Source organism: Scatophagus argus, chromosome 23, assembly GCF_020382885.2.
Source record: "Scatophagus argus isolate fScaArg1 chromosome 23, fScaArg1.pri, whole genome shotgun sequence".
Taxonomy (NCBI): Eukaryota; Metazoa; Chordata; class Actinopteri; family Scatophagidae; genus Scatophagus; species Scatophagus argus.
Genome location: NC_058515.1, coordinates 4,030,903 through 4,058,636, shown reverse-complemented (window position 1 = coordinate 4,058,636; position 27,734 = coordinate 4,030,903). Strand labels below are relative to the sequence as shown.

The 27,734-nt window shown below is 39.0% G+C and overlaps 3 protein-coding genes across 5 annotated transcripts; all 3 read left to right on the top strand.

Moving 5' to 3' along the window:
- The first annotated feature begins 734 nt into the window (after positions 1-734).
- On the top strand, positions 735-2,942 carry LOC124054981. The gene is made up of 6 exons (XM_046381557.1): positions 735-905; positions 1,064-1,399; positions 1,543-1,584; positions 1,672-1,782; positions 1,929-1,963; positions 2,328-2,942. The coding sequence occupies exons 1-6, from the start codon at positions 863-865 to the stop codon at positions 2,427-2,429; spliced, it is 669 nt and encodes a 222-aa protein (XP_046237513.1). The 5' UTR covers positions 735-862; the 3' UTR covers positions 2,430-2,942.
- Positions 2,943-20,286: 17,344 nt separating this feature from the next.
- Positions 20,287-21,919, top strand: LOC124054515. The gene is made up of 5 exons (XM_046380612.1): positions 20,287-20,445; positions 20,603-20,947; positions 21,080-21,193; positions 21,309-21,343; positions 21,459-21,919. Exons 1-5 carry the CDS (start codon positions 20,403-20,405, stop codon positions 21,573-21,575), a joined length of 654 nt encoding a protein of 217 aa, XP_046236568.1. The 5' UTR covers positions 20,287-20,402; the 3' UTR covers positions 21,576-21,919.
- A 2,714-nt stretch (positions 21,920-24,633) lies between these two features.
- On the top strand, positions 24,634-27,669 carry LOC124054516. 3 transcript variants are annotated; one of them, XM_046380614.1, is made up of 6 exons: positions 24,634-24,833; positions 24,914-25,323; positions 25,481-25,825; positions 25,965-26,078; positions 26,176-26,210; positions 26,297-27,669. In XM_046380614.1, the coding sequence occupies exons 2-6, from the start codon at positions 25,281-25,283 to the stop codon at positions 26,411-26,413; spliced, it is 654 nt and encodes a 217-aa protein (XP_046236570.1). In that variant the 5' UTR covers positions 24,634-24,833; positions 24,914-25,280; the 3' UTR covers positions 26,414-27,669. The 3 variants fall into 3 exon arrangements, with proteins under 3 accessions (XP_046236570.1, XP_046236571.1, XP_046236569.1); XM_046380615.1 differs by having other exon boundaries at positions 25,186-25,323; positions 26,297-27,668; XM_046380613.1 differs by having other exon boundaries at positions 24,635-24,833; positions 25,162-25,323; positions 26,297-27,668.
- Positions 27,670-27,734: the final 65 nt, after the last annotated feature.

The window sequence follows — 27,734 nt, the reverse complement described above, 5'->3', positions numbered from 1 at the left end:
AGAGCAATGATTTGATGCATCTTGAAAGATGTCTGCATGTTACCTTGACAATAATCACTGATCCACAAGACCACAACAAATAATACAATAAAATTCGGGGTGTAGTCACCTATATACAAATACACACTTTGTCTCACACGTGCCAGTGCATTGACACCTTGACGTCAACCTAAAACCATAGTGGCCCAGGTTTATCCATCCATGGCCATCATGGACAACAAAGTTGCTGGTTATGGTCACCAACGCTGTGGTCACTGAAACGGAGCAAGAATCATCCACACGTTTGGAGGAACCTTCAGGTGACCACATTGTCCTGAAACAGAGTGTTCATAGAGAGCAGCATCCACAGTGGAACACAGCCACAATATGTGGCAGCTCGTTTCAGGGCCACAAGAGGACTGTGCTCTCAATGTTTCACCCTGGCTTTACTCCAGTGCATAATCCCAACAGAAGGAAAAAAGAAACATCCTCCAACAAGAGTGCAGAAATACTGCCAGACATAAACATGTTAACTTTTATCTCAGCTTGAGTGCCTTCCTGTATTCAGTCAAACATTCTGAAGAATTCAATGTCTCTGACAACTTTGAGCTTTATGATCAGGTAAAGGTGTTGTGCTATGCATTATGTCTTATCTTATTATGTCTTGTTGATTGTACTGAATGACTTTGGTGTGAAGATTACTACCAAATAATGTTTTGTGGAAAATAGATTTGTGTGATACTCACGCCATCTAAAATATGTATCACCACCTATTTTCCTGAAGACATGAATGTAGTCAGTCAGAGCAACCAGCCCACCTCTTTACATAGGGAGCAGCCTTCCTGCTGCACACTCTAATTACGAACATTCAGCCAGACACACCATGATGAGCTTCACTTTAGTCGCCTCCATTCTATACAGCCTCAGTAAGTATTGACGTTAAATTATTTTTACATTCACTGATAAACTCAGTATTTCATGTTTAACGTTCCATGACTGAAACTTATGTTGCTATAATTTAGATGCTGATGTTTATGAAGTGATATTCATGTTAAAGTCTACTGTCGTCTGCTGTTTCTTTCAGGCTGGATCTCTGTCTCGCTTTCTGAGTATCAGACTGTGGAGGCTCAGCCTGGTGAAGATGTCACACTGAGGATTACCAAAGGGAACATGTATGGAACTGTGATATTCTGGTTCAAGCTGGTCAATAGAACCAACACCAGCTGTATCTCTATCATGTTCACTTCGCAACCTAACATCTGTGATGGATATGACAGCAGAAAATTTGAAATGAGCTCCAACATCTCCACTGTCTCTCTCAAAATCAAACATGTGGATTCATCTGACTCTGGACTGTATTTTTGTGGATTTTACAATACTGGAAGACCACTTTTCAGTGTGATACGCTTAAATGTAAAAGGTAAAGTAATTCTAATGTCTTTTCATTGTTCTTTTATGTTTATACTGTATTTTCATAATTGTTTTCCAACAACGCATGAACAAAGTGGCCGTTTAAACAGTGAATCTGTGAAAACAAAAGATTTAATTATCTTCACTCCAAAGGTAGTGATGAGCCACATGATGACGTGATCAGCAAGTGTACAAGTGAGATTTTCAGATTTATTTTCAGTTCGGTTCATTTTCATTGATTTTTGCAAGGTGTCAAGTTTGACTTCATGATCTTTCTTGTAGTTGAGTCTAACGGAGTTGCAAAGATGACGAGTGCGATCCTGGGTGGTCTGACTGTTTGCCTTCTGATGGTCATTATCGTTCTCGTTGTTCAAAACAGGAAACTGCAGACAGGTACTTTTCACAGCTATTGGGTCCATCCTACGTTTACCTTTGATGTTGAAATGTTCATAAAGTTGTGTCAATAATGTAGAAAAATACAGAACTCCTGGTAACCAAATATCAATGAACTGACCATATGTTCTGTTTCTGTCTCTTAGCTGATAAAGAAGATCACAATCCACAGCAAAGTGAGGTGAATGCAGTTTTCACATTTACTTTTCTATCTTCTTTGGTAGAACCCAACTGGACCGAAAAACTGCAACACTGTACTTAACTTGTCCCTCAAATACTGGCAAATTTCCATATATGCATGTATATATACTGCACTGAATAAATATATGGACCAATAAGTAATTAATGAAATTGTAATTAATGGTGATCAAAAATGGCAAAAGGATGTTTGAGGGACTTAACAGTTTCCTTTTTATGGTTTGTCCATCAGAGAGCACTGACAAGTTGAATATGTCCTACTAAGCAAATGTCTAGAGAATCAGATGTGTCAGGCTTTATTGTTGGAATTAAATTCATGTCAACTCACCACGTTAAAATTTCCACAGAACGTGAGCTGTGATGAGCTGAACTACGCAGCAGTGACATTTCGACCAAAAGCAAAAAGGAGAGCGCCTGAGCCAAATGTTGTTTATGCTGCCACCAGATAGACTCAGGAGGCAACTGGAAATGATGCTGTGTCATGTTAATATGCTTTGATTGTGACAGCAAGAACCACTGATACCAACACATTTCATTTTGCAATAAAGATCTGATGTTCATACATGTCAAGTCACGTCAAGAGGTTTTATTGTCATTTCAGCTGTTTGCTGTAACAGTGAAGAGTGAAACGAGACAGCGTTCCTCCAGGTGCTGCCCTAGAAACTAAATACACACTGTACATTGTGCACACTGATGTGAGACTATACATAATGCACAGGACTATACATACTGCACAAGGACTGTGCAGACTATACACACAGCACAGACTGCAAGATTATACAAGACTATACGTACTGCACAAAGACTACAGTTACAAACAACAAGGAGCAGCACCAACCAGGACATGGTCCTGCTGTGGAATGTTTGAGACAGCCATAAAGTGCAGGTAGGGACAGTTTTGTATACGGTATAACATGCCATAAACATAACGAGGTAAGGTGAGAATGTACATGTTTTGTTGTGTAGCGAACTCAGTCCAGCCTCTGAGAACTGAGAAGCCTTGTGGCTTGGGGGAAGAAGCTGGTGCACAGTCTGGTTGTAAGAGCACGAATGCTTCTGTATCTTTTCCCAGACGGCAGAAGAAGGAACAGTTTGTGTGATGGGTGTGCAGGGTCATCCACCATGATGAGGGCTTTGGGGATGCAGCGTGTGGTGTAAATGAGCATGGTGATCTTTTCAGCTGTTCTCACGACCCGCTGCAGGTCTTTCTGAACCACTGTGGTGCAGTTACCATACCAGGCAGTGATGCAGATGCACTGGTCCCTCTGTAGAATGCAGTAAGGATGGGGTGACCAGTGTGATCCTGACTGTTATTCTTGTAAATGTCAGCATCAGTCTGGTTGTTAATGTGAGGAAACGTCAGAAAGATACTGATATCGGTTGTTTTCATACATACATCATACACACATGAAAATGGTTTGCCTGTTAACTGATTAGACATTTATTGTCTCTGACATTCATCTGCCAATGAAGAACAGCACTGTGAGATGAATCAAGTTTTATTGTTTAATCTCATGTGTTTTCATATGCTATAGAAGGTAAACTCATTAAACCATCAAGTCGTTTTCACCCACTATCTGACATGTGTAATTGTGTGCATTCTTTACAGAATCTGGACTGTGATGACCTGGAAGCTGGTGACTTGAGTTTGTATTCACCAACTATAAGAAACATGATAGATATGGAGACTCGTGTTATTTATGCAGCCAGCAGATAGACTCAGAGTGGTTCAGAGTGAAACTTACTCTTTAATCATATTAATATGCTGACCGGTTCTGGTGTGGGTGGGTGGGAGGACTTCTCGTTTTTGTATTGGAAAAAAAATGTGAAATTAAAAACTACTACTAGCAAACTTTTGATTTTAGTCTCTCTTCTCTCTCTAGCTCTCTGTCTTGCTAATTGTATTTGATTCTGGTAGCTGTCCACATAGACAACAGATAGATGCACCAGAGGAGGAGTTGAGTGAAGTTCCCTTGTTTGACAGGAAGAGACAGTACAGTGTGGTCTGAGCACAGGGGGAAAACCACAAGGTCTGTTAGAGCAAAGGTCTGTGTGAAAAGAGTCTGAAGGCACATTGGGTCAGAAATATGTAGAAAAATTAGTCCATGCATTTATAACTTCCACACTGGATTATTGTAACTCCCTTTTATGAGGTATATATGGACGAAAAGGCCTGGCTCACTCTATTCATTCCAGTTCATCTCAAAGGTGTTCATGGTTCTGTGCAAACCAGTCAAACTCTTTCACACCAAACTCATCATCCAACCATGTCTTTATGGACTTTGCTTTGTGCACTGGAGCCCAGTCATGCTGGAAGAGAGAAGGGCCTTCCCCAAACTGCTGCCAAAAAATTGGAAGCATAACATTGACCAAAACGTCTTGGTGTGCTGAAGCATTAAGATTTTCAAAGTAAAGGCTCGAGACCAACCCCTGAAAAACAGCGCCACACTGCAGAAGGTGGCAGAAGGACTCAGTGATTTTGTACGAAAAATAAAGTTCCTACATTCATAGTCAGTTTGCATTTTCTTGCTCGAATTGTTTCTGTCTTTCAGCCAAAGCCGTTGTCTTTCTCATTGTCCTCATTCACCCTTCATCTGAGAGGAACAACAAGACATTTGATGTCCAGTGAAAGGTTAAGGACACCGTGAAACCTACTCATCGGGAGAGTCAAATGGTCTCTTGGGGGAGGAGCAAGAGTGAATGAGAGACAAGTCGCTTCAAAAGAAGCAACAACACAATGTGGTCTGATTCACACATGCTTCTCTCTCTCTCTCTCTCAGCTTCTGATCTTTTTGTTTTTCTTGATCGTTACCATAAATAAATACGGTTGAGGTTTGACTTGATGGAGGAGGAGCCAGCAAAGACACTGATAGCTGTCAGATGTCCTTATAGGGTTATTAAGGATCAGGCTGCAAGGAGGGAGGAGTGAGTGAGACTTTTTTGCATATGAAACAAAGCATACGCTAATGCAGAAAACATTTCCACAAATCTGTCATTTTCTGTTTCTGATGAAACATACTGACATACAATAGAGACCATTTTAAAATTGTGAAGTGAATTTGAACATAACAAATTTAGATGAGTAGCTTTCTGTCTTTGCTGTGGCTTGCATGCACATGCAGCTAAACAACAAGTCTTCATTTTCCACTGTGACGAAAACACGACGAGATCGAAAGCCACAGAAAGACTAGCCTTCAGCTCTCTGCAATAAAACCACATGCAACAAAAGTTCTGCTACTCTCTCACAAAAGCTTTTCTACTTTGTCTTGTAACATTAAGATACTTTTGGTTGCACATGTAGAAATAAAAGTAGTCAAAAACCCATCGACTAAATCCATCTCTTCTTAAACCGTCACTTTCTCTGCAAACCACAATAACCAATTTCCTCACACTAATTTCACTTTTTTACCTTTCGGCAGGTTGCTTGCATCCTGCTGTCAGATGACAGTGTGTCTTTGATCTGAAACTGAGGTACCTACAAATGTGCACACAGCTCAAAAAGGTACAGAAGAAAAATGTATATTTGTTTGGTAGTGTTGGAATCTAATGCCATGTGCTGTTTAGAACAACAAAGAGGCCTGCATGTGGTCCCAGAGGCCTGAGCCAAAGTTTTACAGCTCTTTGTTTGGCTTAAATTCAAACTCCTCTCTTGTGACTCTCATTGTAAGAGAAACACCAGAACCCATTCAAATCCTTGGTCCCCCCCAGGGACGTCATGTAGGTAACAAAAGCATCCCTGCTGCGCTCCTCCGTGCTTTTTTCCTCATGCGCCGTCGTGACAGCGAGAACCATTCAAGGCTTTCCTCTGTGTCCCTGTCACTAAAAGCTTGGTTATTTTACGTTCTTTTATCTTAAGACGTAAGCCAGAAGTGTTTAACTCGCTGGCATTGCTGTTTGCTTCTTCTACATCTCTTTCTCTCTCTTCTCCCTCTTATTCTAACCCACCTACACACACTTTAGACACCCACAACCATCACATGGTAACATAACTCAGGTTTGCTCCATCTACTCATTGGACCACGCTGTTCCCCCCTGTGTTCCTCACTCCCTCCACTCAAACCTCCCTGTTGAGCCCATCATCTTGAAACTGAAGGGATGACATCACTCAGGTGACCTCGTCAGGTGACCCCTACACACACACACACACACACGCACACGTGTTTCTGCATAGCTGTAGTTGGTGGTTAGTGTGGTTACTAGTGTTTGTTGCTTCGCTGTAGTCCATGGCAGATTTCTATTAGTTGGAAATAATGTTGGTTGTAAATTATTATTTTTCTTACCAAATTCTGTTAAAGGTTAACTGGTCTTTGTTTGTGATTATTTGCATATTGGTGTGACAACTGCTGGATTCTGACAGCTAGTGCTCACATTCAACCCTTCACTGTTCACTTGATTAATGATTATCTTCGGTCTATGATATGATGATTATTATACACTTTATGTTAAAATTCCATAACACATATTTCATTGATAATCTAGCAAGAAACTGGGATTTAACTGTACAAGTGAAATCAAGTGGAATCTACTGCAAACAAAACATACACAGTTGAAGCCCTTTTAACTATACAACTGCAGCAGCTGACTCTTTGGAAACAAGAGACTTCTTAAACCAAGTGGCCATGATAATACGATTGTGAGGAACGCAATGAAGCACAATAGCAACAAGGCTTTATCCTGTTGTTGAGTCTCAATAACTTTCACCTGCAGCGTGGAACTCTTGTCTCCCCCTTCTGGCAGAAAGAATAATTACATTAACTATGTAGACAAGTGCTTATGCTGCAGGCCTACAGATGAGCTTTATTAATGTTATGCAATAGGGCGTTGTGGCTGAGTCTAAAGAACTTGGGACCACCCTCTTGTACAAGTGGCCCAGACTGGGAAAACAGACTTTCAGAATTGTTTCCTTTTCATGTTTAAAATTACTTTTAATTATACAATAGAGATGTGAAGGCTGGACCAATCACAATGAGCCATTTTAAGTTTATTTTGACAGATAGCTAGTCTGGTAGTCTGGTTCTGGACAGTCTGGTTCTGGTTCAGGCTGGTAAACAGAACTGAAACCATTTGTATCTCTGATGATCAGTGGTCATGACAATACTATATGTTTGTGGAGATGCTCATAAAGTTGAGTGAATAAACCGGAAAAATGCAAAACTCCTGGTTTAACATTTACCTCTGTGATGTATCATGTCCGAAAAACCATTAAATTGCACTGGCTAACATTAGCTTGTCCCTGAAATCTTTGCGTATTTCATTGTATGCATATGTATATATTTGTACTGAATATTTATGTGTCAATTGCAAAATTACATTGATATACAATAATCCATGTACTCGCATATATTATCATATATATGCATACATATATCATATATTACTATATTACTACTATATCACATTATTACACATTAAAGACGGACACCATGCAATATTGGTGTGTAATAACCCAATGGTTACACAACTGTGTGGGTGGAAAGCTAGAAAACAGGATACAACATGAACCAATGTCCCAGTGAGGGACATGCTTAACTGAATAAGCACTCCTTATGAGAAATCAGTGTGCTTGAGTCTCAACCGTTATGTTCCTTAGAGGAAACTGTTGTGCAAGATTACCTTACATTACATTATACTTCATTTAGCAGACGCTTTTATCCAAAGCGACTTACAGAGTGAGTAACAACAAGTTTCAGTACAATAAAATTAGAGCAATAAGCAATAAGCAATAAGGCAATAAAAGCAAAGCTCTTATTAAAGCAATAAGAGCTAAAGCATAATCAGAAGTGCTTAAGTAGAAGAGCAGGAGTGGAGAGCAGGAGAACATGAAAGGGGTGTTAGAGGGTTAGAGATGTTAGGAGAGAAGGTGCAGTTGGAAGAGATGAGTTTTTAAGTGCTTTTTAAAGGAAAAGGGGGACACTGCTGCTCTCCAACCGCGGTCGCACCTGGTCAGGGTTTTGAACTCTGCACCTCAGAACCCAAGACTCAGCTTCTTAGCTGTTGAACTATTCATCAGCACAAAATGATTTGAAAAATTATGATGGCAAACAGGGCGGCACGGTGGTGCAGTGGTTAGCACTGTCGCCTCATAGCAAGAGGGTTCCAGGTTCCGAATCCCGGTCTGGGCTCTTCTGTGTGGAGTTTGCATGTTCTCCCTGTGCCTGCGTTGGTTTTCTCCGGGTTCTCTGGCTTCCTCCCACAATCCCTGTCAGCCCTGCGATTGACTGGCGACCAGTTCAGGGTGTACCCCACCTCTCGCCCGTAGTCAGCTGGAATAGGCTCCAGCCCCCCCGCGATCCTGACAGATGAGCAGTATAGAAAATGAATGGATGGATGATGGCAAACACCCAACTATTGTTGTTCATTTCCAGATTAGGATGAGACTGCTGAAGCACATCTCTTCACGCACGCCCTTTACTCTGTCCACAGAGTAAAACAATAAAGTTCTTTGTTCATCAACCGGCAGGTGGTGGTTAAGTTTGTTTCATGTTATTAGACCTCATTCTCCTTACACTCATCAAAAATGTTTATTCTGCAATGTTAACTTTTCCTTCTTGTGAGACAGCACTACAGCACAAAAGAATGTTTTTTAGTGAAATTGGGTTTCTATTAAAAGGAAAACATTAGATTCGTATTCATGAAGACAATATTAGTTTTAAGAGATGAAATTTGATACTGCAAAAGAGGACATTATAATGGCAGATCATAAGATCGGCCTTGTTAATACTTTTTCTGAATTTTAGCTTTTGTTTTATGACAAATGTTGCGCAGTGCTGCTCGGTATCGAGTTGTGTATCATGTGTTTTTGTACAGTTTGTGCTGGATTGTTGTCTGCCTCAAGTCATACGGGTACAAAAGTGCTTTAAATCCACTGCAACTGGGTGCAACTTCCTGTTTTGCACATCTCCCATCTGCTCATCAAGCCTCCACTACATAAACATAATATGTCGCTTGATTGTTCTGCCAGCTGTGTGGTAACTTTCAGTCAGCTGCTCTTTGTATGGTTTACTAGAAACACTTTAGTCTTTCAGCTTAGGAACCACCAGTGCCTCCCTCCATTGCCGAATAAATCAGGTGACCAAAACAACTTATTCTGTTAGGTCTGAATAAATTTCAGTTTCACATATATAATTTAATATATTCTACAAGACTTTAGAGTTTCTGATGTAGGAGTTTGCATCTCACAGTATGTACCCACAATGACTTCCTGTGAAGTGAAACTTCCGAATTCTGTTTCTGTGAATATGAAACTGAACACACAGAATCAGGTAGATACAAAGGAATAACCTAATATGGGTGCACAAATGCACAACACATACACACACACACACACACACACACGCAGACTAAGAGAGTTGCTGAATAGGTGATGTGTCACCTGGGGTATATAAATCATTTTGTGGAGCATCGTCTCATCATCACCTCACCTGGAGAGCAGTTCTTCTCTCTTTCAGCAAGCAGGTAAGTTCTGATACTGTAAGTTACTATAAAACGGTTTTTTGTACTCTACAGCTTTAACTATTACAGTTTAAAAAGTTTCATTCAGTTTCAGATTTAGCATTTCCTTCACAATTCTTCACTGATCCTCTATGCTCTCTTATTTTGATTTAGAGCAGCAATGGCAGCCGCAGCTTTGTCCAGAAACCAAGGAGTAGCTGGTGTCAGAAACACCAAAGGCCTTTTCTGCATCTTCTCTCTGCTGTGTCTGGTTTGCCTCGCAAGTTCACTGATTGACAAGGAGCAGCTGGTGAGTATATTGTTGCTCAATGTCCCATTGCTATTGAAAACACATTGTGTATTATTATTTAAATAACTCTTAGAATAATTCTAAGAATTTAGAATATTACAGATGGAGGAAAGCTAAGATGCTGTAGAAAAGATGGCTGAGGGGTCTGGGGGGAGGGAAGAGAGATGAAGGGATGTGGGGAAGAAGAGTGAGAAATCAAGTCTATGGATGAATGAATGGAGGAATGCCCTGATGGACTGATGTCAGCTCAAGGTGTGAAGACAAAAGGGAACCGGAAGGGAGTTGGAAATGTGTTTGAGGTACAGTCTTAGAGCTGCATGTTTCTTTCCCTTCATTTGCAGAAAATCTATAAGGAATCCCTTAAGAAACATGAACAACGAATGGAGATTATCAAGGTCAGCAAATTTAGTGACTAGTCACTTGTTCACAAATGACATCATTTATTGCAGTGGATACAACATAATGCAACATCATAGCAAAATGAGTTGGTGACATGATGTTTTTTTGTTGTTGTTGTTTTTTTACCCATCAGGCAGAGAGTGCCGCCATTACGGAGCTCATCAGTCCATATCTGAGTCTCATGAACCAAATGACAGCACTCATTAAAAAAGATTTACCTGACTTTCCTGAACTGCACGAACCTATGGAGAAGGTCATGGGCATCCTGGAGAAAACCAAGGAGCGCAATGACAATCTGGGTGCAAGAATGGTCGACACTGAACAGCAAATGGAAAATTTGAAGAAATTAATCACATTCCTTGAAGGGCAAGCAGCTGAACTGTAACTATGTCATTTCATGCCTCTGTCTCTGACTTTGCATCTATTGCAAGAACCTTTTTTTTTTTTAATTGTGCCACTTCATGTAATGTTTGTATGAAGTTAAGTGCCTTTGAAATTATGGCTTTTTGTTTAAATTTTTTGACATGAAAAATTACACATAATAAACAGTCCTGCGAGTCCTTTTTAGCTCAAATCTTAAAAGGTGGATAATTCAAAAGAACATTGCATTTGTTTCCTTTTGCTGGTTTATTGTCAGTTTTCTTGCAATAACAGGAAGTACAAAAACAAAAATGTTCAGATTTATAAATCACAGTGAATTATGAATGAGGTGTAAGCTATATGATAAAATTTAGATATTGTACAAATTCAATGTATGTGGGAAACCCAAATAAATGCAATCCTCGGGACATGTTGTTGTCATCTGATGCCTTTTTTCTTTGCAATCTTGAAATAAGAAGCTGAGAGGCATGCTGGTAAGTTTCAAATACTGCCTTTTACTCATCATTCAAACCAGTTAAACTGTTTACTTTGATTACTGGAAACGCTCAAAGTCTCAGAGCTAAAAGACACTTTCAGACTTGCAAAGATTTTCATTTTATTTTAATTACAGAAATTGTAGGAGGTGGCTCTGATAGATGTTGGTACTGATTCCACAGCCCTAAAAAGTGAATGTGAATTCTTGTTTGGTAGTTTCACTGCTTGTGCGATGAATCTCAAAGATCTTTGCAATGCAACTTTTACAATGACACAGTGACAGATTGTAATGGCCTGATTATCACTTTTGCTGTGTTTTTTGTTTCAACAAAACAAAAAGGAAAAACTTAATACTCAGCCTGTGTTCCTGTATGCCTGAATAGTGATTCTTTCTCTGTTGATTAATGGTGTAAGCCAATTACAGCACATTAGCATAAAATTTAGCAGAAGAGTGCAACCGATATTGTCTCCTACACTTTCTAGACAAAAGTATTGGGATGGGTCTGTACTGGGGGGGTTGGGCCAGGCCTCTTATTTCCAGTGAAGGAAAATCTTCATGCTTTGGTATATAAAGACATTTTGGACAATGATATGCTTCCAACTTTTTTGCAACAGTTTTGGAAAGGTCTTTTCATATTCCAGCATAATTGTGCCCCAATGCACTAAGTAATCTTAAGTATACACTTATATACATTTTCCCTGAGCCACATTCTGCTGAGTACATCAGAATAAATCAGGTGACCAAAACATTGTGTTCTATAAGGTCTGAATGAATTGCAGTTTCACATATATTATTTACTAACTTCCACAAGGCTGTAAACTTTCTCATCTAGGAGTTTGTATCTCGCAGTATGTAATCACACTGACTTCCGGTGAAACTGTATTGGTGTACATTCAGTGATGGAATATTAGCTTTATGTATTGCAGTGGACACAAAAACATAGCCAACTGAGTTGGTGACATGTCATGAAGTGGTTTTATTTTTCTCCATTAGGCAACAATGGTCACAACAGTTCTGATGAAACAAGCCTCAGAAGAACTACCTGACAACTTTCTGCCAATGGAGGGACTTTTGCAGACCCTCAAAGTCTTTGTGGAAAAGACCAAAACCTTTGTAGATGGGCAGAATGCGGACTTAGAGATAGAAATAGAGAACAGTGAAATGAAATTGAAACAAATGAGAGAATTAATCACATTCTTTGAGATTCTTTGACACTACTATGACATCTATGGTACCTTTTAATGAATACCTTTATCAGAATCAGAATCAGAATTCCTTTATTTATCCCTGAAGGGAAATTCTTGCGGGAGCGTCTGTAACAGGCTACACACGTATCGACGCATGCGCACTGTCTTTTGACAAACCTACCGGTGTGCAATCACTTTGGGAAGTTTGGGACATTGGGAAGTTGCAACGTGATACCAAAAAAATATTTCAAAATATATCTGGGTTGCTAGGATAATTTTGAGATAAATGATCAATAGTGTGAATTAATGACAGCACAGGGCTTTTCAGTTGGTGCTCAGTTAAATTCAATTGTTAGAAATTATGGAGCTCTAAGAGTTAAAAGGTATTTTCAGAATTTTTTCGAGTCAGAGCAAATTATAGGAATAATTAACAGTGTAGTCAGATATGTTGTTCACAGCTGAAAACGTCTAATCATCTTGTATGCTTTCCGTCGCTAAGTTTCTTCCGTTATCAATAAATTTAATTTCACATTTTCTCATTCTCTTTTCTTCCTTATTGGTTTCTCCTGACGGAGATAGTACTGGGGATATGTACTCGTTTATGGAAAAGTGAAAGTGAAAACACAGAAGAGGATTTCTTGTAAGAAAGAAAGAGAGATTGACTCAGTTCCAGCTGAGTGGCAAGTAATGTCAACCTGAGTGTACAGTCAACACAGACATTATAACCTGCCACTTATCACTGTTATGTTGCAAATTCAGAATGTAACAAATTCTGCTTACTCACATTACTCTAACGTTTTTGTGCTGAGACTCTGAAAAACAGACAAACGCGTGTGTTCAATGACTTGCAGTCCGCAATGCAAATGTGCAAGGATTTTTTGATTTTATCCATCCATGGATTTTGATTTTATTTGATTTTTTTGTTTTTGTTTGTTATTATGTTGACATGACGATTTCATATGGGGAAAACATTTTCTTGTTCTTTAGTGTTCAAAGTAAAGTTGAGGTATGTGGAAACATAATTTACACAAACTGCCTCTGAGTCTAACATAACTGGATTCCCACAATGCATTTGAACTTGAGAAGTACTGCTTTCTTCTATACTGCATGTTGGGAGATTTTTTTTACTGTTTAATACTTCTTCTTCTTCCTCTTTTGTGGGGGATTGGAACTCATCTGATTTGTGAATTGTATCCCCTCCTGTACTGCACAATAAATATAAGGAATTGTGACTGTGTTTCATGTCTGGGAAATGATTTTTACATTCCAAGAAAGCAAATGTTTACATGCCTTGGCAAAGATATTTCCCTTGTAGGGGAACGCCAAATGTCTACATTTGTGTTTCGTTTCTGTGGGTCTGTTGTTACATCTTAATTCATGTGAGCATCATCAGTTCTTTCAGTTTCAGAATGCTCCTCAAGGGAATTCCGGTAATCTATTGGGAGTTGTTTACTGATAAACGATAAAGAGCAGTCTGACTACATTCCTTTTTCTGGTGTACATAAAAACCAGGTGCATACAGACTCTGGGGACAAACAGAAGAGGACACAGAGAAGGTGAGCACCCCTAATACTGAACAGAGGATGACATGAGGGGTAGGACACTTAGATTTGCATTGACAGGACAATGTCATGTACAATTCATGTCTGACTTTAATTGAATTTTTTTTCCTTTCATTGCATTTATAAAGAGAATGTTTCAGTATTTGTAACATTACCAAAAATATGACTTGAAGTACAGTTATTTTCATCAGTAGCAGTTTAGTGATTTTTATTTGAACTTACTGGATACTTCTCAAATTGTTATATAAATTAAAGAAAATTAAGAATAAAGACACAGCAGCTTGGCCCTGGCATACAAACCTGACCAGGTTGCACTTTAACCGCACTGTTGTATAATTAGAATATAATAAAGTAATTCATAATTTGTTATCAGAATGTTTCTTTCAGCTCTTGAAGAGCTGGCCTCCTTTCATTCACCAAGCAGGAAGCCTGAGCATTTGTTGATCATTTATGATCTGTCCTTTTAATTTAGAACAACAATGGCAGCAGCAGCTTTGTCCAGAAGCAGAGGAGTGTCTGGTGTCAGAAACACCAAAGGCCTGGTCTTCATCTTGTCTCTGCTGTGTTTGGTTTGCAACGCAAGTTCACTGATTGACAAGAATAAGCTGGTAAATATACTGTTGCTCAACATCCCTTTGGTATTGAAAACATTTTCACTCTTAATTTCAAGTCCACAGCCACTGTGAGTCATCACAAGCAAATGTTGTCAGGATCATGGCTCTCCTGGCATGTGCCCTCTCTCCTCCCCCTTGCCTGTGTTTGTACTGTTGTGTGTGTGTGTGTGTGTGTGTGTGTGGAGGGAAGCTGGGTGGTGTTATTTGCAGTGCACCTGACCTGAGTTTTCTGCAATCAACTCCACCATGAGTTGAGCCCTTTCAAGACTGGTTTTCACCTGCCCTTGTGCGGTTCAATGGTTGGTGTTTGCCAGCCATTCAAACTCAGTCTCTGCCTTTGTTGCACAGTCCTTGCTCTGGATCTACCAGTGTTCAGCCCCAGAGGAAAATCCTTTTGTTCACTGAGACCTTGTGCAGTCTCACCTGCAGTCCCAGGGACCAGAACCTAATCCTTTTTGTTCATCAATCTAAAAGACTGTTTTGGTGGAAACATTTGAAGTTGCACCAGTTCATTCACTTCAACCTTGCGTTTTGTGTCTGCTTTTTTCTCCATTCTTAGAAAAAATAACATAACAAATGTACAGGGAAACTGTCCTTTTATTTACAATTGCATGTGCTACATTAGAGCTGCTGTCAGGCTTAAATTAAGGTAAATTAAGATAACCCCATGTTGTTTCTCATCCTGGATTTACAGGAAATGCTCAAGCAAAAAGTTCAGAAATTCCAACAAAAATTGGACTTCGAGAAGGTGAGTGAGTAGTTCGGTTCCCATGTTGCTCACAAAAAATTGCATTGGTGTACATTCAGTGATGGAATATTAGCTTTATGTATCGCAGTGGACACAAAAACATAGCAAACCGAGTTGGTGACATGTCATGAAGTGGTTTTATTTTTCTCCATTAGGCAACAATGGTCACAACTTCAGAGCTCATGAATTACTATGTGAACCTCATGGATCCACTGACAGTACTGATGAAACAAGCCTCAGATGAACTACCTGATGACTTTCCGTCAATGGAGGGACTTTTGCAGACCCTCAAAGTCTTTGTGGAAACGGCCAAGACTTTTGTCGATGGGCAGAATGAGGACTTAGAGACAGAAATAGAGAACAGTGAAATGAAACTAAACCAAATGAGAGAATTAATCAAATTCTTTGAGGAGCAACACAATGAACTGTAACTTGTAACATGTCAGTTAGTGCCTCTATATTACTATGACATCTATGGTACCTTTTCATGAATACATTTACAAACCTATTGATGTGCAATCACTTTGGGAAGTTGAAAACAATATTTATGCAAAGTGACACTAAATGTTATTTCAAAATATATTTGGATTGCTAAATTCAAATCAGCTCATTAAGGATAATTTTTGAGATAAATGATCAATAGTGTGGATTAATGACAGCACAGGGCTTTTCAGTTGGTGCTCACTTAACTTGAATTGTTAGAAATTATGGAGCTCTGAGAGTTAAAAGGTATTTTCAACTTTTCATGGCGATCTGTCGGGGCTAAGTGCAAAAGAATGTTTCTTTTCTTGCCAATAAATTTAATCATATTTCAAATTCTCTTTTCTTTCATGTTGGGGAGAAGTGTCAGAGCTGTAACTTGTTTAACTGGAAAATGAAGCTGAAGTTACAGAAGAGGATTTTTCTTGTTAAAAAAAAAAGAAAGAAAGAAAAGAAAAGAAAGAAAGAAAGTACACCTGGGTGTAAAGTCAGCACGGATATTAAAACCTGCCACTTATCACTGTTATCATGTTGTAAATTCAGAATGTAACAAATTACATTCACTCACAGTCCTGTAGCTAAGTAGATTTTTCATCTACTTCTACTGACTGAAAAACATAGACAAACGTGTGTGTTCAATGGCTGAGTGTCTCTGTCACAGGCCTGAGCCTGCAGTCTGCAGTGCAAAAGTGCAAGGATGACTTTTTTTTAATTTTGATAGTGATGGAAGGTGTCTATTTATAGATGTTAAACTACATCCTCGCGTCTTTCACAGCCACTTCTGCTGTGAAGGACACATTTCTGATGTTGATGAGGGTTACTGGGGAGACAAGAAGTTGATTGATTGAATTGCATCTAGATGTCTGTGCCAACTGTTTTATTTTATTCAGTTATTATTGATTTCAATTCCCAAACTTGTTTTCTCTGCCCTCAAAGGTTAAATATAAAACATTCAAAGAGTTCAATCTTTGTTTGTTTTATCAGACCAGAGAATTTTGTTTCTCGTGGTCTGAGAATCGCCTTTTGGCAAACTTCAGGCAGGCTTTCATATGCATTTTACTGAACAGTGGCTTCCATCTGGCCGCTCTACCATACAGGCCTGAGTGCCACAGAAATTGTTATCCTCATTGAAGGTTCTCCCCTCTCCACAGAGCAACACTAAGGCCCTTCTCCCCTGATCACTCAGTTTAGTCAGGCAGCTAGTTCTAGGAAGGTGGTTCCAAACTTCTTTCACTTAGGGATTATGGAGGCCACTGTGCTCTTTGGGACCTATAATGCAGCAGATATCTTTCTGTACCCCCTCCCCAGATCTGTGCCTTCACACAGTCCTTGTGCTCCGACACGCGCTGCCAACTGTGAGGGCTTATATAGACGGGTGTGTCCAACTCACTCCCAATCAGCTGAATTTACCACAGGTGGACTCAACTCAAGTTGCAGAAACCTCTGAAGGATGATCAGTGGAAACAGGAGGCACCTGAGCTCAATTTTGAGTGTCATGGCAAAGGTGAATACTTTAGTTTTAGTTTTTGATTTTTAATAAATTTGCAAAAAATTCAAGCAAACTTGTTTCACTTGGTCATTATGAGGTATTTTGTGTAGAATTTTGAGGGAGAAATTTACTTTAATCCATTTTGGAATGAGACCGTAACATAACAAAATGTGGAAAAAGCAAAGCGGTGTGAATACTTTCTGGATGCATCGTAGATATCACACCAGAACCTCAGCATCTCAGGAGACAAAAAACAAGAAAAAAGTGCATCTGAACACAGAGTGTACATGAAACTCAGAACAAACTGTATATTAGGCAATGCAAACAAATATATTTAATATATATATCAAAAACCAAAACCATGTGTGATTGTAACACATGGAATCTTACATAAAAGCACATTACTGACAGTGTATGTCATTTTCCTCCACTTGGTGAAAAAGTTTTTAGGTTCCTGAAAATTGTAGGCCAATTCTTCTCAAATATAAGGCTGTCCTCTATTGAGGTATCAGGATATTCAAACAGTGCTGTGTGTTTCCATGTGGTCTCCTTCACTCTTTTTCAAAACTTCACTTTGTCACATTGGTCAAAATTGACAGACATCCAGATCAGGTTTTCTTACATCTTCCTGAATATGTTAGACAAAATCACTGTTTAGGAAGCACCTTGATGTCAGGTAGTACAATACAGTAAGTACTTCTTGTTCGTCAGACTGAGACTTATAAAAGTCTGGGGAGACTGCAGGCAAAGGACTAACCAAGTTATTTAACTTTTTACATTTTTTGGTTTCTTTGTTTGATCCTTTCTTTGTTTCTTTCTCCTGTTTTAAGCCCCTGAGCTGCAGTGCTGCCCCAAACAGACAGAATTAAATAGCTGAATGGTGAGGGTAGCAATGAAGCAATACACTGCAGCATTTTCAGGCCTATAGGAGTTAATGTACTACTTTTTTAAAGCATGATGTGATAGACCATTGGCACCTCACTGTTATTATGTGTTTGCAAAGCAACACATCAAGGTGAAAAATGCAAGCATTCCAAATCCTTCTGCATTAAAAAAAAAAAGATTTTTGTGAAAGGAAGGATGCTGCCTTAATTCTAATCTGCATCAGGTTTTGCTGTCTCTGTGTAACCATTCATAAGCTACAGTTGAGGAAGAGGCACACAGAAAGGCTCCATCACCCTCTTGTGGTGATAGTGTATTGAGAATGTCATCAGTCACATGGAGCACATGGAGCACATGGAGCACATGGAGCACATGGAGCACATGGAGCACATGGAGCACATGGAGCACATGGAGCACATGGAGCACATGGAGCACATGGTGCGCAGCTGGAGGGAATTGAGAAGTTTCTATTCACAATTAAAATCCCTATCAAAAGTATTCACTCCCTTATTGCCTTCATTAATGGAATCATAGTCAATATAATTTGGCTTTTTTTTTTTGTTAACAAAAAACTCTTTAATGTCAAAGTGAAAACAGATTTCTGCAAAGTGATGTCAGTTAATTACAAATATATTTTAAAACATATAATGTAAAGTAAGTTATAAAATAAGCGATGGAAATATTCACCCCCTTCAAGTCAGTATTTATTAGATGCACATTTGAGTCTGTGTGGATCAGTCTCAGTCAGGTTTGCACACCTGAACACTGCAATTTTGCTCCATTCTTCTGTGCAAAACTGCTCAAGCTGTGTCAGGTTACATGGAGATCAAGTGTGAAAAGTCGAGCCACAAATTCTCTATTGGATTGAGGCCTGAGATTTCCTCTCCCAAATCCTAGTTCTCTTGCAGACTGAATCAGACCTCTAGAATTTCCCTTTATTTTGCTGCATTCATTTTACCCTCTACTTTTATAAGCCTTTAAGAGCCTTCTGCTGAGAAGCGTCCCCACAGCACAATGCTGCCACCCACCATGCTTCATGTTGAGGATGGTGTCCAAAACTCTAATATATGAAGAACTGTCACTCTCTTACCCTTCCAGTAATGCAGGGGGCGATTGCAAGATTGTCCAAAATCAGTGGGGGACTTATTGAGCTGTAGCCTCATAATATAACTTTTATGGTGCAAAAAACAAAAAAATCTGCTAATTTTCATTATGATTTTGGTAAGAGCGGTAGAAACAATAGATACAATTCTATTAGATTTCATGTTTTTATGATTAAATACCTTTTTGATTTATTATTTATTTGCTGAATACATGCCAGTCAATTTGTGTTTTGTTTTAACCACGTTTCTAACATCTGCTGTAGCTGCCGTTAGGAAAATGCATAAGGATTATAGTACACAAAATCAAAACTTTTATAGGATAAACCGTCTACCCTGTAAGAAGAACAAACATTAGTATTTTTTATTTTCAATTCTGATATATAATCAAGACTATATTTGTAAAATCAAAAATAAAATACGGGCATTTTGATCAAGATGTAGGTGTAAATAATTATTTTAGCCACATAGCTAAAGTTCCATTGGGGTTTTTTGTATACATCCCCTGACTTGTTCTTTTCAGTAACATTTTCTTGGACTGTTCTTTTGTATTTATGCTATAATTGTAGCCAGCAATACTGATTAATCAGTGGCTGGACATTCAGGTGTCTTTATACTACAATTACTTGAGACGCACTCACTGCACTCAGGTGATCTCCATTTCACTAATTGTGAGACTGCTAGCACTGACAAGCTGGACCTCTGCTGAATTACATCTGTGACTTTACAGGGGATGAACTTTTATGCAGTCACTTATTTGACATTATTTTTAACAAAATGACATTACTTTGTTGAAATCTGTTTTCACTTTGCTATTAAAGACTTTCTTGTTTGTAATTTCTTGTCAGAAAAAAGCCAAATAATATTGACAAGTTGAAGTTTAATGGGTTGCTTCAATACACTTATTTGCTCCTCAGCAGTTCAGTTGTGACTGTTTCTTGGTCATGTACAGTAACTTCCTCCAGTCTCGACCAGTCTATAAAGCTGGAAAGTCTGTGTCTTTCATTTTGTCTATAAAAATATGATTGGTTTTTGATGAAGCAGGAACCAGACATAACACCTGACAGCAGTGCGGGAGTGAGTGATTTCTATATGAGGTGTTTGAGAAAAGGACAGTTGATGGAGACAAAGTACATGCCTCATACTAAAGAATTTTGTGAAAACATTTGCTAAATCATTTCCTGTCAGACATTAAATAACCTTCTCCTTTTCTCGTTGTGGCTATTCGCTTGCAACCATTTTCAGCGCTCTGTCTGTCCCTTTGAGCAGCCGAATAACCAGAACATCACTCCGCCTCTTTACACTGAGACGCTCTCACTGGAGCACAGTTCATTTACAACCATTGCAGTGGTGCAGTACGCACAATGATGAACTTTACCTCGATGATGGCTTTACTCTCTACCTTCAGTAAGTAAACCTGCCGAGCTTTTCTCAGTACAACAATTGCTAGTTTTCCTTGTCATGAGCTGACATTTACATTCATTGTAATTCATTAACATCATTTATGCACATTGTTCATGGGTTCTGTTGAAATTAAGAATAAAAGTCATGTTGTTTGTTTCAGGCTGGATCTCTGTCTCAGTTTCTGAGTTTCACACTGTGGAGCTTCAGCCTGGTGAAGAAGCCACACTGATGTGCTCCAATTTTAGCAGAGTGATCGCTCACATATTCTGGTTCAAACTTGACAACAGACCAAACATCAGCTGCATCTCCTCAATGGTGTGCGTTGATTGCAATGTTTCTCTCTATGATGGATTTCAAAATGGCAAATTCAATATGACATCCAACATCACGACCATCTTTCTCACAATCAAACAAGTGGATTTCTCAGACTCTGGACTGTATTTTTGTGGAACTAAATCATACAGCAAGCCAGTTATTGTCAGTGCAACACATTTAAAGGTTCAAGGTAAGATTGTTGTAAAGTTTTGTCTGTCGCTTGATTTGAAAGAAACAGATATGTACCACTGTAGTGTTAAAATAAGGACTGAACTCCACCCACAAGACGTGGAACACTATCCAAAAGTTTTCATCTCTCTAGTTGAAGGGCTTGATGGAACAACAGAGCCAACATATGTGATCCTGGGTGCTCTGATTGCTGTCCTTGTTATGGTCTTCATGGGTGTGATTGTCAAAATCTCAAGATTTCAAACAGGTACTAATTGTTATTTAATAAAGTAGCAAATACAAAAGTTCAAAATGCAACTTCCTGATTGCCAAAATGAATTATTGATGAACAATAACTGAACCAGGTGTTCTGTTTCATTCAGTTCATAAAGAAAGACTGAATCCACAACAGAGTGAGGTAACCTGGTTTTCTATATCTTGTCCAAATCATTTATCATTAAACTATTTTATTTTTACTTAGAAATCCTGAAAACTATATGAGATGACTCACAGTAAATATTTTTGATTCACAGAACCTGGACTCTGATGCCTTGACCTATGCAGCACAGAGTCTCAGTCCAAAAGCAAAAAGAAGACCTGCATCAAAGAACCCGATGGAGACAAATGTTTTGTACACCACCAACAGATAGACTCAGAAAACATCTGGAACAGCAGCTCAGAGTGGAGCTTGTGGATGTAAAATTATAGTCTTATTGTTTATTCACTCCATGTGCCCAATTATGTTTTGTTCAAGGGCCCCAAAGCTTTGCTTAACTTCATGCTCATGTCCTGAAAAGTATTGGCTTATCTGAGGAATAAAGGTCACATTCTATTCTGTGCAGTTCTTCCACTTTCTAGTGTAACCTATACAGGAGGTAATGCTCTGCAGTTAGTCTCTGTTTACATCACTTGTAAAGTTGTCTTTGGTTAGCCAACTTACTGGAAAATATAAATATATATAATGTAAAATAAAAGGCAGTGTGTTTATCCTGTCCTTTTGAGATGCTCCTTCTGACTTCCTGTATTAAGGTTTGTCTCCTTTACAACATATTCTTCAACCAACAATGATTTTGTGTATTAATTCAAAAAAGTCCTAGGAGTTGTTAGAACTGTTAGGACTCTGATGACTGTTCTGTGCTTCTTATGATGAGAGTGAGATGGAGGTTTGCAGCAGTGGAGGAGTGAATGACGTTCGCCTCGCGAATTGGCAGGAAGAGACAGCACAGTGTGGTCTGGACACGTATGCATGAATATGTCACCATTCCCTCCATCACAGTTCACACATAACAACCCAGACTGAAACACCTTCACATGGCACATCAGTGATTTTCAGACTTGTCAAAAGACGCCTGAAGCAGCAGGACGGTTGCTCAGCCTCCCATGAAACCGTTCACTCAGAATCACATTACCAGTTAAAGAAGAAGAAATGCCCTACTGTGGATGTGTGTATTGGAGAATCTACAATATTTTAAAATCTTAATATTAAACTGAAATGGTTAAAGATGAATTTTATCCACTGTTTTTTGTTATATTTTAAGTTGATAGTAGTTTAAAAGGGGACTAATCATTGCATGTTAAATTAGCTTTATCAGATTGTCATTCAGCCATGGATGCTACTCTCAGTACTGCAACGGGATGACTCTGCTGCCCTGTGCTGCTGTGGCCGTTGAATAGTTCTGCTGGTAAACAACAGACTATGTAAAGTGTTTCAGGAAAATATGCATATAACTGTTATTTTTTTTGCCATTCTGAGTGGGGCTAATGCTACATTAATCTAAAATGCCAATGGAATCACTGATGGTTTTTACCCATCAGATAAATACTCACATGAATGTGTGTGATAAATAACCATATTTATCACATTTGTTACTATATGACTCCTATATGCAGTCATATGCAAATGAATAATACATCATTAAACTTGCTAGCTGAGCAGATTGATAAAGACTCTGTCTTTCTCCTGGTTGGTGTCAGAATTTTTATGAATTTTAGGATAGAAAACTTGAAAAAAAAAAAAACACCAATGTGCTGGGTCACATTATTGGTTATTGATGTGTGTGTGTTATTGATGTGTGAGTGTGTGTCTGTGTGTGTGTCAGGATCGGTCAGTTCCTTTCCCCCTTCTCTCCCTGTCCTCCTTTGTCTCCCCTTTCCTTTTGTTTTGGTCTCGTCCTCTCTTGACCACAGCTGAAGGCCTGCTCTCCCACTGAGCCTTCGCCAGATCGTTGTGTCTACCACTCTGGTAATCACGTTCCATGCGTCTCCTGAAGCAACTTGTTCTGCGTTCTTTGCCCTGTTAAACCTCTTGTTTTTGTGTGCCCAGGTCAGTTTTATGCCTGGGATAAACACGTCTTTGATGGCCTGAGGACAACAATGTGGTCTTTTACACAATAAAAATGGCCTTTGATGAATTTAATAGAATGTGTATTAAAAAGGCTAGCCCATATGTTTTTGACCTCCTTCAAAGTTTTCAGTTTCCCAAAGAAGGAGGTGAAGAAATCATCTGTCTCCGGTAAACTGGGCATCAATATCAGCACCTGTCCAGCAGCACAAATTCATATGAGAGGAAAGTCTACACTTAAATGTGTTCATTATTCCTTGAACAACTATATCTGTACTTTAAACAGAGACAACTGACCACTGAAAGAGCCTGTGCCACGTGTCCCATGAATGAAAAGTTTCACTTTTGAAAGTTACAGTGAGCAAACAGCGACTTCACATGCACAGGCCTGCTGTGGGTGGACATTTCGATCATGTATTTATTAACATCATGAGCCAGTGAAATAAAGCTGCCAGTCCTGACACGCTCTGCAGTTGATTTACCGTTTGAGTGGACTCCCAGATGATATGAGCCAGGACAAAAGGACAACCTTTCTTCCCACTAAGCCCATCATTTCTGGGACATTCTAAACTTTTAAAAAACAAAGCAAAATATGTGTTATCTTTGCAATAATATGTTTTCAGGTTCATATTGAAAATTGCTTTAAAATAACAATATAGATTAAAAATGTCTTAGAATGCTTTCACAGATTTCTGTGAGCCGTTCCTTATCAAGTGACTCCCTCTCCAAGCACGTCTCCATCTATTTATTACAATATAAAAATACTGAAATGAAAAAAAGAAAAAACATGTATGATACCTGTATTTAAGCTCTAAGTTCAAATGTGCTGTAGGACCTCAGACACTCAACGAGTGTTTTAGTTTGGACCAGTTCATTCTCATCAAGCAGGACCTCGCTGAGTGGACCACTGATCCCATACCACTTGGGGATGGCTGGGATAGTTGGCTTGGGGATAAAACAAAAACAAAGGAAGACAAAAATAATTGTTTCAACTGCTTACATAACTCCCATTAAGGTATGTGTTATTGCCATTCAAAATTTGATCAATCAAAAGGCTAATTCAGCGAAGGTCTCCAGTGCCTCATGGTCGCCGTTTGAACTGTGATGTCAAAGTAAATGTGGAGTAAAAATACATTTTTTATTTTAGAACTTGACCTCCATCTGCTTACTGTTGTATATGGTTCCACTGCAGTGGCAAACATCACTGTATGTAATGAGGTCTCAACCAGAGGAAGTTCAGCCCTCGGTTCACTGCATCTTAACCACGCACATCCATTGTTTCAAAGAGTGAAAAGACTTTATAATGTGAAGATATTTTTGTGAACTTTGAACATCCTGTTGTGGCACTGCCTCCCTCATCACTGGTAACACTCAAGAAACTCATCTCTGACAAGCGATCACAACTCTGCTTTCTTGTGAAAAGATGTCTGTTGCAAGGTGATACTTGCAAACTCTCACACGAAAGCATTTACTCTGTTGAATGCTGCAGATTGATTACAGATCACAGCAAAAGCAAGTGAAGGTCCACCGCTGAGCAAGCCTCAATCCGATCACACTCAATGGCCAGGTAAGTTTTTGTTGTTGTTGGAAAACACCCAGACTCTGATTAATGGACCTGGATTCTTTGTCGTGTATTATCACTTAAAGATCAGTGGCTCAATATAATGCAGACAGCAGGGTCAAACCTCTATGGAGTCATGTAAGAATGCATAAGCCTTCTGTTCAAACATGTGATGGATCTGTAACAACACACATCTGTATGAGGTGTTTGAGAAAAGGACAGTTGATGGAGACAAAGTACATCAAAAATGAACTTTTGCTAAATCATTTCCTGTCAGACATTAAATAACCTTGTCCTTTTCTCCTTGTGGCTATTCGCTTGTAACCATTTTCAGCGCTCTGTCTGTCCCTTTGAGCAGCCGAATAACCAGAACATCACTCCGCCTCTTTGCACTGAGACGCTCTCACTGGAGCACAGTTCATTTACAACCATTGCAGTGGTGCAGTACGCACAATGATGAACTTTACCTCGATGATGGCTTTACTCTCTACCTTCAGTAAGTAAACCTGCCGAGTTTTTCTCAATACAACAATTGCTAGTTTTCCTTGCCATGAGCTGACATTTACATTCATTGTAATTCATCAACATCATTTATGCACATTGTTCATGGGTTCTGTTGAAATTAGGAATAAAAGTCATGTTGTTTGTTTCAGGCTGGATCTCTGTCTCAGTTTCTGAGTTTCACACTGTGGAGCTTCAGCCTGGCGAAGAAGCCACACTGATGTGCTCCAATTTTAGCAGTATGGTCTCCCACATATTTTGGTTCAAACTTGACAACAGACCAAACATCAGCTGCATCTCCTCAATGTTCAGCTCTGATGACAATGTTTCTCTCTATGATGGATCTCAAAATGGAAACTTCAATATGACATCCAACATCACAACCATCTTTCTCACAATCAAACAAGTGGATTTCTCAGACTCTGGACTGTATTTTTGTGGATTTAACTCAGACAACAATCCAGTTATTGTCAGTGCAACACATTTAAAGGTTCAAGGTAAGAGTGTTGTAAAGTTTTGTCTGTCATTTGACTGGAAATAAACACCTATGTACTTTTTGTAGTTGCAATCAAAATAAGGACTGAACTTAACTCGGACTGAACAGACAAAAGTTTCATTTAAGTTTCATCTCTCTAGTTGAAGAGCTTGATGGAACAACAGAGCCAACATATGTGATCCTGGGTGCTCTGATTGCTGTCCTTGTTATGGTCATCATGGGTCTGATTGTCAAAATCTCAAGACTTCAGACAGGTACTAATTGTTACTATTTAAGCTGCAACATCTTACTTTCCAAAAAGAATTTTTGTTGAACAGTCAGCTCACCAGTTGTTTTGTTTCTTTCATTCAGCTCATGAGCACAGACAGAATTCACAACAGAGTGAGGTAATCCGGTTTTCTATATCTTGTCCAAGTCATTTATCATATAAAGTGACATGAGGTGACTGACAGTAAATATTTTTGATTCACAGAATCTGGCCTCTGATGCCTTGACCTACGCAACGGTGAATTTCCACAGTAAAGCAAAAAGAAGACCTGCATCAGAGAACCCACCTGAGACAAATGTTGTGTATGCTGCCACCAGATGACTTAGGAAACATCTGGAACAGTAGAGTGGAGCTTGTGGAAATAAAGTCTTAACATTTATTCATGCCAAGTGTCTAACTATATCTTGCTGAGGAAGCCCAAAGCTTTGCTCATCTTGCATTCATGTCCTGAAAAATATTGGCTGAGTTTTACCTAAAGGAAAAATATAAAGGAAGAAATTGTGAGAAAATTAAACAAGACAGTATAAAAGACTTGACTCCTCTCTGTTTGGAATTACAATTTATACAATTATACTTCAATCAGCATTGATTTTGTCCAATTAATTACATGAAGTCCTGAGTGCTTACAAATGATTTTCATGACAAACTGTTGTTATACCACTGTTTGGGTTTTGAAAGTCTCTTTTTTCCTTATTTTTCGTACTTGGGAGCAAAAGAATATGACTGATGCTTAAGGAAGTAGGAGCCAGAAAGGACGCTGATGACTTTTAAGTATTTCTGATGCTCATGATGAGAGTGAGATGGAGGTTTGCAGCAGTGAAAGAGTGATTGAGTGATTGTTTGACAGGAAGAGACAGCACAGTGTGGTCTGAACAAAACTGAAGTTAAAAACCACTGGGCCTCTTAACTCCAAGTTTTGTGAGAGTCAACTATCTGTAATCTGTTGAGAGGCCAAAACAAGAAATGTTTAAATGAAATGTTTAAAATAATGCATGTCACCACACCCTTCAGCACAGGTCACACTTAACACCTCAGACTCCACCACCAGTTTACCTACACATGGTGCATTGGTGACTTTCTAACTGAAGCACAGTGAGCAGTTGCTCAGCCTCACATGAAACCATTTTCTCAGCTTCAGGCTGCACATTTTTAAGCCATGACACATCACAGTACAGCTACAGCGGTCGCACAGTCCAGCGTTCTCTATTGTAACATGTATTCTGTCTTTTTGATGGATCATAATGAAAGACACACAGTTAAAATAAAGACCTTATTGAAGAACAGCTTTATTTTCCCTCGATTTCCCATCCATGAATCTGCCTCCTGAACCTGGGTTCTGATAGCTGTGCTGTTCTGCCATGCTGACAGTTGTTTGATGCCTTGGAAGCTGCAAAACTCCAGAGGATAACGTTGAAAATTACAATTTTTAAATATGCTGCCTACAGAGACGCAAGTGGAGCTTCTACACTGAGTGGAAGTGATCATCTGTATTTATGTTTGCACAAAGTACTCAAAGTACCAAGAAATACACAGTGAGTTGTCCACAAAACACAATAAACAGTCCTTGAATTGGTGGTACTTTTTGTATTTACCTCATTTGTGTTGTTCCTGACAGACATTTTGCAGTGCTTGAAGGCAACAT

Bases quoted from the DNA above. Each gene is read 5' to 3' on its own strand.
- LOC124054515 (XM_046380612.1), top strand. From the start codon at position 20,403: ATGATGAACTTTACCTCGATGATGGCTTTACTCTCTACCTTCA. The intron at 20,948-21,079 runs GTAAGATTGTTG...TCATCTCTCTAG, and splicing joins AACACATTTAAAGGTTCAAG to TTGAAGGGCTTGATGGAACA. The intron at 21,194-21,308 runs GTACTAATTGTT...TGTTTCATTCAG, and splicing joins AATCTCAAGATTTCAAACAG to TTCATAAAGAAAGACTGAAT.
- LOC124054516 (XM_046380614.1), top strand. From the start codon at position 25,281: ATGATGAACTTTACCTCGATGATGGCTTTACTCTCTACCTTCA. The intron at 25,826-25,964 runs GTAAGAGTGTTG...TCATCTCTCTAG, and splicing joins AACACATTTAAAGGTTCAAG to TTGAAGAGCTTGATGGAACA. The intron at 26,211-26,296 runs GTAATCCGGTTT...TTTGATTCACAG, and splicing joins AGAATTCACAACAGAGTGAG to AATCTGGCCTCTGATGCCTT.
- LOC124054981 (XM_046381557.1), top strand. From the start codon at position 863: ATGATGAGCTTCACTTTAGTCGCCTCCATTCTATACAGCCTCA. The intron at 906-1,063 runs GTAAGTATTGAC...TGTTTCTTTCAG, and splicing joins CTCCATTCTATACAGCCTCA to GCTGGATCTCTGTCTCGCTT. The intron at 1,964-2,327 runs GTGAATGCAGTT...AAATTTCCACAG, and splicing joins ACAATCCACAGCAAAGTGAG to AACGTGAGCTGTGATGAGCT.